General features: G+C 38.8%; 1 protein-coding gene across 1 annotated transcript in view; it reads left to right on the forward strand.

Moving 5' to 3' along the window:
* The first annotated feature begins 5,216 nt into the window (after positions 1-5,216).
* Positions 5,217-15,143, forward strand: part of LOC139726888 (transient receptor potential cation channel subfamily A member 1-like) — a 22,443-nt gene continuing 12,516 nt past the window's right edge. Inside the window, exon 1 of the mRNA XM_071637882.1 lies at positions 5,217-5,408. Coding sequence (XP_071493983.1) covers positions 5,217-5,408 — 192 coding nt within the window. The remainder of the gene's footprint in view (positions 5,409-15,143) is intronic.

Genomic DNA, 15,143 nt, shown 5'->3' on the forward strand with positions numbered 1-15,143 from the left:
AAACCCGATTTTCATCAAATAAACTTTCAATTCCTCTTAAAATGGTATGCTCTGTACTATATCATACGTGTTTCCCTGGTATCTCGCAAAAAAAAATTAAAAGCCCAATTCTCATCTCCACCAATACTGTGCCATCCATTTAAAGATATGTTACCTTTTTTAAATTCTTCTTTTTTTTCTCTAGCAGCTTTAATGTCAAACTCAGAGTTAAAAGAATTTAAATAACATCAGCTGAACATATTTTGCAATCAAACACTTCACGGATCAATTGGGTTTAGTGCTTTAAATAAAAAGTAAAACACACAGTTCAATTTTTAATTAATTTTCCTCAGTGAGATTTCCTGCATCTGGGAATAACGAGAAAAAAAGGAATAAGAGTTCATTGTTCTGTTGAACGGTGTAGTAGTACATTATGAAACGTAACACATTTATGATTTTATATACTCTTTAGGGTTAACTGAGATTGAAAGTAAGGTAAAGAGGAAAAATTTAGACGATTTAGAGAACTTTGAAATGTTTGCGTAGTGTATGCATAGACTCTTGTGTATTTCACCTGTTTGGTCATACCTTTTTAGTGTATGGACATATACGTGACCTGTTCGGCAGTAGATTTCGTTTAGACGCTGTAGGTATACGCTTTGATGTCAGTGTTTTATCATAACTTTGTAGAAATGCCTTTCATGTAAAAGAATGAGTAAACACAGTGGTGATACGATGAATTAAATATTTTGCAGTGATATGATGTTAAAAAAAGAGTAGAGGATCTAATAAACACGTAATACGTAGTAAACTGAACACTGCTTCTTGGACTCAAATGATTGAATTTGTGTTCCTTTGTGTGTTACTGATATAACAGACAAATGGGACGTAATGAATCTTCAACAAAAACAACAAAGACGATAAAGATACCACTGAATAAGTCTTTGGACGCGAATATGTGAACGTAGATCAAGTTCATACTAACCCTTCGTAAAAAAAAGAAGCTAATACGACTTTGGAAAAATACATGTACTACATAATTGTCAGCTATGGAGAGTACAATGTAAATTGTGAAGAAAGGGGAACTGATTCTCTTTTCATTGATACCAAATAATGTTTAAAAAAAGTCATGCATGACTGAGCACATGAATTTTACAGACAATTCCGAATTGCACTTTTTCCAAGTATGAGTGTTATCGTGAAGGAAAAATCAATGTCGCACTGAATGGGTGAGATCTGTTAATGAATGTGGTGAAATAAAAACAAACCAGCCTGCACGCCTGCAGGTGTTTCTTTTCCCAACCGTTTATGGTCGATACTCTTCAATATGGCCACGTTCTCGATAATTTGGTCACTCCCACAAATGCTTATCTATTATTCATTTTTCTCTTCACATTCGACATAGTTTGTTGCTGCGGGTACGTCATGAATATGAACAGAGGAATGTTGCTTGGCCTTTCTGGGAGTGTCCAAGTTATCGTCCAGGTGGCCATGTTAATGGTTACGGATCGTGAAATGGTATAAGAAACAACAAGAACAACAACAACAAAACTTGCATTCGTAAAGGATGGCCTATTATTTGGCCACTTTCATCGACAGATCTCATCCATCCGTTAATTGTTTCTTCATGATGGCACTCAATCTTGAAAAAGTGCAACTTGTCATTGTTGTCTTGAAAATTCATGCGCTCAGTCATGCGTGATATTTTTCATAACAATTAGATACCAATTGAAAGAAGAAGAGTTCTTCTTTCCTCACAACCAACAACGTGCTCTGCATAAATGACAATTATGAAATAGTAGCAGTCTAAATGTGGATTACTTTTTTACGAGCTCTGTATATGTGACCCTTCACCTCAAAACAAACAAAAAGTCGCCAGACATGAATTTTTAGTTAAGACCACAATCTAAAAGAGCAGACTTTAAGCTTTAAAATGATGCATAACTCAAATCAAATGGTCTCTCCTAACCTATCTAAATATTGGAAAGAAAGCACAAACTCAGGAAACTGAGAAAAGAGGCTCTGAAGTACAGTGTCTATTCAAGCGCTTAATCTTTACCAAACCGTGCTGGCTGTGTGATGAATGGGACAAAAAACAGGAAGTAAACCACCAGAGTAACAACAATGAAGGGATTATCAGATTAAACTAAAATCAAATATGCCTCATTAACACATTCTGTCCATAATCAAAGCCAACTTTCTCCTTTCAAAAGTTATAAGAGTTGAAAGTGAAGAGTGTGGACAAGGTCTTTGAGAAATGAAAAAGGGATTCTAAAGACACACCTAATCACACTATTGTACCAAAAAAGTTCGAGATAAACTGCTAAAAAACACACTTTTCTGCCATTTTATGATACCAAATTTTAGCATAATGTAAAAGAAGACCCGCTCTTTCAGAAAATATGAAAAAGTCAAGTTCGGCTAGGTTGACCCATTTCACTTATTTTCAGTCCTCACGCAAAATCAGGGTGTGCGACTTTATGTTCGTTTTGAGGTGCACGGTCACATATTGACATGACATTACGTTGATACAGTAATAATAATTTATCAATTCTTACGCATATACAGAAATCCGAGAGGTCCCGAAGAAAGAATCAATGAAAAGAAGTTTACATTTAAAAGTCGAGAGTCGGCCACTGTCTGCTTGGTCTTTCCATTACAGGCCTTGCTTACCGTCTTACCGGTCCCTTGACCGGGCGTGGTCGTGGGGGCGCAGCAATGACGTGAACACCAGTCTCCTCCATCTTTGTCTATCATGGGTCAATGCCTGGGTCTCTGCAAAAGGTTTTCCCGTCCACTCTGCGATGTTGTCAGCCCATTTCTTCTTCTGTCTGCCTCTTCTTCTTCCTCCCTGGACTTATTATTTGCCTATCATTGCCTATACGAGAAGAAATTGTGGTTGTTAGCTACGACCGATCAGCTCCTCCCCGACATGAAATATCGTCTGAAGCAGATCGATGTTTTTTTGTTTTCCATCTGAGAAGATTATTGGATGGTACATGTTCAGATATGCTAAGCTGGTCTTCCATGGGGTCCAGTTGGATGTGAGGCCGGACCACTGCACCGGGTTAAACACCCTGCTCTTTGCGATGAATGAATGAAGCATGATTTTTTACGTGCATGAAGGTGAAGGACCGATTTGATTGCATATACAAAAGTGTAGAACAAAATAGACGAACCGCTTAACCCTATAAAGCCCAAAACCCTACCAGATTTTCATTCGCCACTCCTTCGCCCTTCATCCAATTTTAACCAAATTTGGTGACTTTTCCTAAAATCTTATTCCGAACATTTTGATATATAATTTAGCTATATTTGGTATTGCTGGTTGCCATGGCAACCAGATTTTGCGTATTTGTCTGTTCCAATTCCAATTTACCATATGATAATGTATGAAATGGGCGTTTCTTGGCTGAAATTTGCTGAAGGAGCAAAATGTGAAGTAATTATGGCCCTGAATTTTTTTTCCTATTATTTCCTTTGTTTTTCTGTGACAATGCCATAAAACAAAAGACATAATAGAGATACTTGAAAATAACAGTATTTTCCAAAGATTGCCGTTCTATTTTGTGTCATTTTGATTCCTTCACCCAAGTTATACCTCTAATATCATTTGTTTATCACATTATCAATCTGCAAAGTTAAAATTCCGATATTATGGGAATATGAAATATTATAACTATGCATGTACCTATCCCAAACAATACATCACAGGTCTCATAATGTATTCTTTATTTTGTTATGAATAGCGCCCCCATGTGGTGACCTTGAGAAATTTCAACCATAAAAAATAATGAGCTTTGACTTGCAGATCATTTGTGGAAAATATGAAACATATTGGTCTATGATAAGACATATATAACTGGGGATGAAGAAATTATACAGAAAAATCATGTTTTAGCATATTTCCTATGTATTTCTTTATATTTTGGTAAATAGTGCCCTCTATGGGTGACCTTGAAAAAATTCAAGTATGCAGTCATGTAAAGTATGAGTTGCTCTACCCACGTGCCAAATATGACGATGAAATATCAAACAATAACAAAGTTACATGGGGGGGGGGGGGCACAATGTGCCCCCCCCCCCCCCCCTTGGGCCTGGGAAGGGTCAAAATAGCTTGGGCTTTATAGGGTTAAGCAATTAACGATAGCAGATCAAAATCAGAACAAGAATCTTGCAACAGATTCCAAGTGGCCCGATTTCTGGGTTTGATAACGTACTCTTAAGCAATGGTACATGTATAGTGTTGGTGAAGATGAGTTTGGGCTTTTAACTTTTACCAAGAAATCACTCAAACTGTAATACAGAGCATACTATTCTAAGAGGAATTCCATGTTTAGTTGATGAAAATCGGTTTTGGAATGGCTGAGACATCCAAAATCAAAGTAAAACAAGGCGATTGTAATAAAAGGTGGGTCCCACTCTTTATTATTATGATAGCTCTCTTTTGGATATCTCAGCCATTACAAAACCAATTTTTGTCAAACAAACCGTGAATTTCTATTGGGGAATCACATGCTTTTTCATATTTCATATACAGGTTTCTCGTTATCTCACCAAAAAATATTAAAAACCTGAAGTTAAGTCTCAACCAAACTATATGATCTCTTTAACATACGTGTAAATTACTTTAGCTTGAATGATCCACTTTAAAAACAAAACACGCACGCGTGGACGCACACATAGACACACATACATGTGCAGACATACACAAAAGACATGCACGTAGTACGCAAGAACTATGTGATGTTTGACATCTTTTATCTTCTTTTTCTTTATGAATCTAAGTCTATTGATCACGGTTTGTTAAATAGCGTACACCATTTATCATCATTAAAGATTGAAAAAAAATAAGGCACTATAGAATATCTCACAGTTTCTATACCCCTTTGGTATAGAAGAATGTAGCAGACAACCAACAAACGGGATATCGTTGATAACGATTGCGTTATTGCGGATATCGTATTGATCTCACAGGCAGTAAGTGAGTAGGGACACATGGAGTTTGACCAATCAGATTGCAAGGATCCCTCAGTCCAGTTCATATACCTTGCAAAATATCCGCTTCATATATACCATGCTCAAGGTAAATACAGCTCTTACTGGCAACACTGGCTGACAGTGCGCACCGACTACGTGAGACTTACACCTTTCTGTCTATCTATTGGGCCTGTAGTATACGGTGTTACTAATTTGCTTTTAAAAGTAATCGTGTTAGTTTGGGGGTCGAGATCGCAATGGCGGAGGCCACGGAACTGAAGACGTTCTCAGTGGAAGCAGCTCCCGAACAAACTTCTGATCCGATGCAGCAAACAGACAACAACGATGCCGGTCCTTCCCGCAGCGAGCCCTCCGATGGCAGTGAAGATACGGAAGGAGACGGTACTGGGGAGGAAGAGCAGGCGAAACCACAAAAATCGATTGTCAAGGTAATTTGAAACTACGGGTAGACCTGATGATCTTTGCACATTTCATTCTTCTTCATGATTATGCTGTATTTCGGGTTTTCATAATGACATGTGAAATATCTAGTCATAGACGGTTATTAAAAGCAAATGCAAGATTTGCTTTAAGTGTAAATTTGTCAGTTCTGATTTTAAATTTTGATATATTTTTGCGTACATCCGTATACACTTTTTAAAACCCATTCACTTTGCTGTGGCAAGTATTATTGGGGGATGCCGTATATAGAAGTAGTGGATAAAGTAGGTGATGATAAATGGGTCACAAATCCTTCAAGCGTCATTATAGATGTATTTGATGTCTAAGACGAAATCTAATTATGATTGTTACCCAACATTCATATCATTAGTATTATATTCAATATTGATAGATTCAAGGGGTTAATTTGATATTTATCAAGCAGCTTCATGCTTGAAGCGCTTTGCTTTCATCAAGTCAAACAACTAAACATGTGTGTCTATTAAACATGAAAAGGAAAAATGTGTTAAAAGTTGTTGGACTTAGCTTGTGCGTGTGTGTGTGTGCGTGTGTGTGTGTGTGTGTGTGAGTGAGTGTGTGTGTGTGTGTGTGTGTATGTATTTGTGCTTACTTTTGTTCATACTGCTTGCATTGTGAAAAATGAGCCAGGGTATTGAATTGAATTCAAATAAAAAATGTCATGAAAAAGTGTGTATGTGTGAGTATATAGAGGGACATTGATTGCAAACGGAAACATTCTACTTTTTAAAAAGAAATTGAAGATGTATTTGAGAACATATTTATATAGTGGTGTGCTATTTCGAACGTCTATTCTGAGTAAACTCATAGTTTCCTCGGTGACAGGAATTGCACTATTTTTCTTTAGTGATACTCCACTTGGGTATTTCCTGTCATTTCTTTAAGGTTTCAATACGAGGCCATTATGGTGTAACTTTTGTTTAAAATGGAATCAGCCAGCCAATGGAAAGTAAAGGTTCCCAAATATCTAGGCAGTAATGTGGGGGTTTCGGTTTTGATACCATTACTTCCTTATTATCTTACGTTCATCCAATGTGCACTTTTGATATGCGCCATCAACTGTGTGTACATGTGCTTCAATATATTCTGTCAGCATATATTATCTGGAACACACAGCTAATGTATTTTGGGTGTTTTGTAACATTGATATCTTATTTCAAGTTCTCACATTCTGTGTACAGTGTTCTTTAAAGCAATTACTGCTTAGAGTATGCTTATATATATATAGAATGTAACATTTATCAAATACTGTACCTGCGCCTGCGGAATTTGGGATTAATCATATTTTTTATGCATATTGTATTTCGCGTGATACAGGTCTCGTTACATTCATTTTCATTGACATAACTCATATCCATCGCTGTAATATCTTTTTTTATTATTTTATCAAGACTGCATGGAAATTATTGTTTTTCTCAATATGAAATAGTTCGTTCATGTATCTTGTACTATACTGCTATAGCAACTGATTGACGAATTGCCCTACATCGACGTAAATTAGCACTGGATTGATCAGTGTTTAGTAGTAGCCATGATAAAAAATCATGGGCGTACATACTCGAGCAGGATTCGAACCTACGACCTCCTGATCACCGGACAGGCGTCATCTCCACTAGACCACCGAGCTTTCGCCCGGCAGCAAGTGTTGGTTCTAATCCTTAAAGCATGCAGCGGGTATACTGCGTATTATTATTCAAATTCATGAAATTCTTCCGTTGAGATGTTTTCATTGCAACTGATTGACAAATTGCCCTACATCGACGTAAATAAGTTTTTTTTATTATTATTATGGCTACTACTAAACACTGATCAATGCAGTGCTTATTTACGTCGATGCAGGGCAATTTGTTAATCAGTTGCAATGAAAACATCTCGACGGAAGAATTTCATGAATTTGTATACTCCAATAGTTTATGACTTTTATATCTTACACATCATTAAATTGTTGGACATAACAAATTGTTAACTGTATATTTGATAATGTACTATCTTTTGTAGAATGAACATGCAGTATAACCGAATTGTGTTGAAGTGACTTAGCAATTGCTGATTCGTGTTCCGACAAGCAATATAACGTAGAGAAGAATAATTAGAATAGTTTCTATTGTGAAGCATTGGTCACACAGAAATTTTCTTTTGCACTTTGTCTCCAGTTCTGTTTACTACCTTGACGAGTGGTGTGAAATCCCCATCTCCCATGTCTTGTCATATCATAGAATACGCTTCATGAGAATACATGTATTACAGGTTTGATAATAACGGTGAAAACAATGTTTATGGGACATCTATCATGTCTATGGAAGATTTTGTAAATAGGATTGAGTGAACACTCCCACGGGACATCTATGGAAGATTTTGTAAATAGGATTGAGTGAACACTCCCATTGGCATATAACACACCAAGAAAGCACAGGAAATGTTATTCATTTCCGTAAAAGTGATTCGGAAGGTCACCGTCCTCTATGTATAGATACCATTGTCGAAGTATCTAGTAGTATTCTGAAAATGTATTGGATGACAAGGTGAAGTTGTAGGTGTAGACAACAAAAATGCAGGCCAAAGAAAACCAACGTCTTATTTCCCTAGGAAACTGAGGCTTTTTCAAATAGAAGCCAGACCACGTGTTGATTTTATCAGTGTCATCCGAAATGTTTCGTCTCTCGGCTCAATTGTGAGATTGTATGGACTTGCAGAGAAGAACTAACTCGAAGTCATGAGAGAAATCAAACAAGCAAGTAAGATTATAGATATCAGTTGGTCCACAAAACATATATGCTAGATTATGATTTGTTTCGAAAATTGTGAACAAGTGTGGAAGAAATGAACTGCCAAGAATGAAAACAGAAAGAGAACAAATTTCAAGAGAAACAATTGAAAGTAAGACTGATAGCGTTCAAGGGTACTTTGGTCTATTATTTGCTGGTATGCCCTAGGTGAATTGGAGTACACTTGTATTATGTTGCGGTTATCCGCACACGAGATCCGCACAATTTTTACACAGTAGAGATGAAAGTGAAAGTGAAAGTGAGTTGTTTTAATGGATTCAGATTTGAATGGCTGTCACTGATAACAAGGGCCTCTAATTTCCTCAGTACTGTAATGTGTACTGCAAGCTGAAGGTCAAAGTTTTAGTTGGGAAGTGCTAGAGAAAGTGACCCTTGAACTGACAATATGTTATTATAGTTCCTTTTGTTTTAGTTTGTTCTATTTATCCACTTGTAATATAGAAAAAAAAACCGTAAAAGAATAGCAACTATTCGATATCTAATCTTACTCATAACACAATATATAGATATGATATAGGATTATGAAAAAATAGATACTAGGGTTACATGGTAACATATACACATTCAAGGTACAAATGCTGTAGGAAACCATCATCAATAAGCAGTAGTATACAGTATTTGACTTGGATCACAGCTCCAGAGCAACGTAATATGTAAAGAAATTCAAGAATATAATTGGAAATACAGGAGCAACAACTGGTCAAAAGATATGTATAACCTCAGCTTTTACTTTATCATATTCAATGAAGCACTTCACTTAAACATGTGATTATAACGAGAGGAACATTCATCTTGTTATAATAACATGTTTAACGAGAGAAGAGACAGAAAAAAGTGTTGCAAGTGATAGTTTGAAAGAAGTCATGGCTTACTTTCGTTGTAACCCCAGTAAAATGTCACCGGCTGGCGATGGTGTGATTGAATGGGAGTGAAGAGGTGATTGTAAACTCATCTGAAAGCGAGTTCGTGACCTTTGCGAGTATGAATGTGTGAGTGAGGGTATATTCAACATATGTGTTGTGATGTGTGTGTAATATGGAAATGTGCCTATTGCACCATGCAGTTACAATTGAATGTTATCAGGAATTTTAATTTGAGAAGAATTTAAGAAGATTTAGGAGATGAAGTCACCATTTCAGGCTCTTCCCTTTTATCCTATATTTATTTTGATGCCTCCACTCCAAGTACGTGCCATTCTGCCATCTGTCACACGCATCCATGTAACCTCCAAAACTCCTGCAAGCTTAATATCTAACACCTCTTGGCGGCCATGCATCTGGCTTCTTTTGCTTCAACCCACCATAGAGCACCCTCAGGATCTCCGGCTTTGTGGTCTGAAACCTGACAGGGATCTCCCAATGTCTCCCCCAGATCAGCGCTGGTGCAGTCATGCCCTACTGCCACTGCTTCACCCGGTGCTCTACATCTAGTCCTTGCCCTGTGAACCGCCATTCCTCTCCTCCCCTTAAACTTCCTCCCGCACCCCTCATACATTGGTAACCATAGCAATCAGGATAAAACCTTCCCTGATGTTCCACTTATCAGGGGTGTCACTGTTCTATTCGCAGTCGTCACCTGTCCTGTTCTCTCCCAAGCGTCACAAAGCACGATAGATAACGTAAAGATGTTAAATTCCTCCAGTTCCAATGGGCCATCAGCAGCACACCAAAGATCGCCATTGTTTCATCATTGTAGGACAGGATATATACCTCCCGCTTGCTGGCCGGTGCAGTGTTTGGAGTTCCACTATATAATGGTAGAATCAAGCAGATCACTATCACTCATCCCGGGGTGGAAACCAAATCCTCCTGCCGATAGTTAAAGCCTCTGATACCCTCTTATTACTTCAGTGTAGATGGCCTAACCTTCCTCTTCACACCTCCATTACTGTTAACCCCTTCCCAACAATCCTTGCAGATCCTGTCTCCGCTGCCCCTCAAATCCACTTACCCACCTCTCCCACTCTCATCGCTCTGATTCATCTCCTCACCAATCATCCAGAAAGCCATATGCAACAAACCTCCACACTATACACCTCTGCTCTCCACCCATTTTTCTCCTTCAGTCAGCATACTTGTCCAAGTTTCTTTCCCTTGCGTCATCCATCCTAGTTTCCCATGGCACAGTCAGTTTCACCATCGCCACCCACAGACCTTGCCACTTATTGTACCAACGCGCGTCCGGCAGCTGGACAGTCACCACCACCTCCTCCGGCAGTGTCCAATTTCCCTCATCCGCTGCATCTCCAAGTCATCCGCAGCCGCTAACATTCCTCCAACATCACCCCGTGGTCCTTCCTTCTGGCACTGCAACTAAAACCCCTCCTTAAAAAATTGGATCCCCTCACCCTAGGGGACCCATTTTTCTTTCTAGCCTCCACTGCTGCCCTTGCCCATGTCTCCTTCTCATTCAACACCTGATTACGCCTCCAAGACAGTGCAGGCGTACAAAAACCTTCCACACGCTTCCAGAATGCACTCCTGCAATCCTCTGCTTTCCATGCAAACCCTACATCAATCGTTATCCACAACACCACCCCTCTTCAGATTCACTGGTGATGCCAAACATCAAAGTAGGAGCTGAAGCGCACAGCTCCAGAAGACATTAATCTGAGATTATTGCAGGACACCTTCCTCTGCTCCACCCCTTCCCGCAGAGTCCACGCCCCCTGTGCGCAGCTCTTTAAAACCGGTACTCCTCCTCTTCTTTACCGCCTCCACCACCAAATTCCTCCTACCCTTCCTACTTTCCTTGTTGTATCAGGGAGGTGGAAGATTCCAGCTCCCTGGCTGTACCATCCCACACCTCGATGAAACACGACCCCTCTTCGCCCCACCTGAACAGCCACCGCATCTTCTTCCTCGTCTGCCTCGTCCGCATCCTCCTCGGCCCGCCACTTTCTCCTTGTGCTGATCGCTAGCCTACATACCTACATCTACATAGCCTACATTTGGTCCTTTGACCCCCTCATCTTCGCCACTACTCTATGTTCCAACGCTCATCTGGAGTAGGCATACCTCCCTGGCATAGCTTAGTAGGCCCTACGGTAACAAGAGAATGCACAACCCACAGTTATGTGCCTAAAGGCCCTGTCACACCCTTTCCGGGCAGGCCTTGGGTGTGACTTGCGGAGAACAGTTTTTACTTCTGGAGATCCCCACAGATGACCCGCATATGACAGTATCTATAGCACATACCTTGCCTGTAGTTGCCAGGCATCTCGCAGCCATGTTTAGGCCCTGTCATACATTTCAGGGTAAGCTACGCGGGCATGTTGGGATTTTCAACCATGCAGGACAGTTGCAGGAAAATGATTATTTCTAAGGGCGGGCAAGGATTTAGATGAGTTTTGCAAGCGTTTTACCTGCTGGACGCGTGGTACTTACGTTTAATTGCAGGTATTCTGTGTGAAATGCGTGTCAGACACGCGGGGGCTGACAACCCAGAGAAGTAATCCCTGACAAGGACATTTTTTTTTTCTTTTTGGCAGAGGTCCCAGTGAATGTCATTATCTTACCCGCATCCGACTCTCGACAAACCAGCAGAAAGACAGTAACTGACTCTCAGTATGGATGTAACTTTGCTCGGTCCACACCCGCAAAATTGACCAGGTACAGGGATGTTGGCAGTGTCGACACCGTTTCTGCCCAGTAAAACACCCATTATATAATGCCCATAGAATGCCCGCAGATGACGTGCGTGCCCGGCGCATAGGCACAGATCCACAGGTAACTTACGTTCTTCAAGCGGGTTAACTACCAGTGACATACACAAATGCCAAAAGTTATGAATTTTTAAAGTTTTTGTGTTGGAACCACTGGGTGAGGAGACTATTAGAGGCTATTGCGTCATGTGTGGACAAAAAAGATATAAAGAAAATATAAAGTGAATTCCACAAAAATCATTTTGTCATGAAAATTACACATTTCACAAACTTGATACTGACATTTGTTCAGGGTAACAATTATTCCCCCTGCTTAAAGCGGTAAGTCAAGTCCTCATTCCTTATGCTAGAAAAGTGGATTTTTTTTTTTCACACAATCCCCATTTCTCTGGGTTTGGTTTACTTTAAACGCGTAGATTGGTTAAAATGATCTTATCTTTTGTTAGTACACTTTATATGTCATGCATGAGTAATGCATAAGTTCGTGGGACTAACAAAATATGGAATTCCTTTTCAAATAAGAAATAAACTTGTGTGTAGACCAGGTGATCAGAAGGTCTTTCAATTGACAAAACAACCGGCAGGCATTCTGTCATGAGTAATGCATAAGTTCGTGGGGCTAACAAAATATGGAATTCCTTTTCAAATAAGAAATAAACTTGTGTGTAGACCAGGTGATCAGAAGGTCTTTCAATTGACAAAACAACCGGCAGGCATTCATTTCATTGATTTGTGTTGAATGCATTAGCAGCCTTTTCTTTTACTGTCAAATACCAGACTTCCTGTCAGGCGGATATCCTGGCAAGCACCCATCAGGCATTGACATAAATTATCAGTACATCACGGATGTTCATCTCAGAGAATTTTAAAACTAACATGCCGGCTTGTACCAATGACCTTTGCAACGTACCCATGCCGCGGACAGTGAACTCACAAAACCACATTGGAAAACGACTCTTAACATCACATACGTCCATTCGATTCGATTCGATTCAATTTATTCGATTCAACATCGTGTGCAACTTCAGATTTATTCATTTATCTATTCCATTTATTCTGTCAGGATAGGAATAGTCCAATCCAGAGTCGCAAAGACCTGCTTTTCAGGGGTCATCACCCACGAGTCATACGGACCACGAGTTCGATCGACATTGAATAAAGGTCCATGAGTCATACAACCCGCGAGTCTACAGCGAATGAGCTTAACACTACCCAAAGGTCATAGAGTCCGACACCAGCTAGTAACAAGGCACACAACCTCGACAATGAACAAAAATAGCCAACAACTTCGACACTAGGTTAAAAAAAAGGTCCTAGGAGTTCGACTTCAAAATAACGGTCTCGTGGGCCTTTTTCGCCTAGGTGTTGGACTCGTGTGCCTTATTCGCTTTGTGACTAATTCACGGGTTGTATGCCTCATGGGCTGTGTTTCATTATCCGTGGGTTATGATGTTTGAGGTTTCTCGAGTAATGATAAAACTTTATTTTATCATTACTTATATTTATGTGATTTCCTCCTTTTTACAACAAAACAGTAATTTGAAATAGACATTTGAATACACATGTTTTTGCAAAGCAGTACGGCATTGTCATCAAGGAAAATACTGTGTAAACTGCAATTCAATACAATCTAACTGTCAAGTGATTTATTATAGCACATAATCAGACGTAAGTGTAAGTGGAAGAAACTGCTAAACAGCAAAAGGTATATTTTGTAATCTCATAAAAGAAGACCAACACTGAACTGCTAAATTTAAAAAAAAACTGCTTTTAAGAGAAAGACAAACAAGAGGTAACACACACGCACACACACACACACACAATCCAAACAAGCACAAAGTATGTCCTTTGAAAAAAAAAGGAAAATATAAGCGTTCAGGAAAAAGACAGGAAGAGACTAAAGAAGACATGGACAAGGACAAAGGAAGGAAGAGGGTTCGAAGGATCAAAAACCAAGACACGGGATTCACGGGATGGTAGTAAATAGATTGTACTAAAGAACGATGAACGATATAACAGAAATGACTTGAAATTAAGACTTACAAGAGCATATAGCTGCATAAAGATTTTTTTTTGGGAAAAAAAACTCTACTTTCATTATTAAGGCAATTCAAAAAATTATAGGGCCAGTGAAAGAGAATTTAAGTTCACGTTGAAATTTATTTTCATTTCAATAAAATAAACTCAGAAAATCATATACAATGTATGAGCATAACATATTTGCAATCATTGCAAAAGCGTAAATTAATAGAATTTATAATAAAGGTAAACATAATATTTCTTGAAGCAAGTATATTCATCAAATTGTGTATGAGTGATTACATTTTAATGGTAGGATATGAGCGGAAAATTTTGTTTTGAATGAACAGGAGAAGGAGAATGGTTGGTGATTTTTTACATAATGTATACTAAGTGCAAACAATAAATATGGTTGATCTTTAGAATGCTATTTTCATGAAAGATAACATCAGTTGTGTATGGTATCTGCATCATGGGTTACAAGTAATAATGACGACAGTTTCACATGATTGGCAAAGCAAAAAAAAAAAAAATATATATATATATATATAATGACATATTTATCACAAATGTGTTATGTTGAATGCGATGAACACGATGACAAGGATGGCCCAAGACAGACAGAGATAGAGAACCTTCGTTGCTGCCCTACATGCCGATCGGCATAACGGGCAGTGAAAAAAAAAAGAAGAAAATGTGTTGTTGAATGCGTAGGGTCCATTTTCCTTGAACTAGGTTTCATTTGAATGAACTTTTAAAGAGAGCAGGTATTTGGGTGTTTTAGCATTTTCGCGTGACTCTTGCCCTCTGACTTCTGAATATTTCAGACAATCACTACGTGGTACATTGTAACATCCACGTTCATGACAACACTCTGAGCTATTTTCAAAATATGGGAAAATGTGCGACATTTGAACATATCCCCTTGACCTTTGCCACCCACGGGCATAATGTTTCCTCTAATTTTAACCCTTCCTTCGACCCTTGAACTTTGACCGATGTTTCAGGAATTCCCAGGAGAATCACTGTCAGACAGATGCATAACTATGTAGCCCTTTCTAAAGTTAATGATAATACCCTGAGCCCTTTTCGAGATATTATGTAGAAAAAAGTGAATTTTAGCATTTTCACTTAACCTTTGACTGTCGACGTTCCACCCCATGGCTCAAAACTTTCCAAGAGAATCTATATCTGGAAAAACATGTATACACTATGTTTAAAAAAAATGTCTTCAA

This window comes from Diadema antillarum, unplaced genomic scaffold (assembly GCF_040938485.1).
Source record: "Diadema antillarum isolate AM-2024a unplaced genomic scaffold, OU_Dant_1.0 seq00000103_RagTag, whole genome shotgun sequence".
Lineage (NCBI taxonomy): Eukaryota > Metazoa > Echinodermata > Echinoidea > Diadematoida > Diadematidae > Diadema > Diadema antillarum.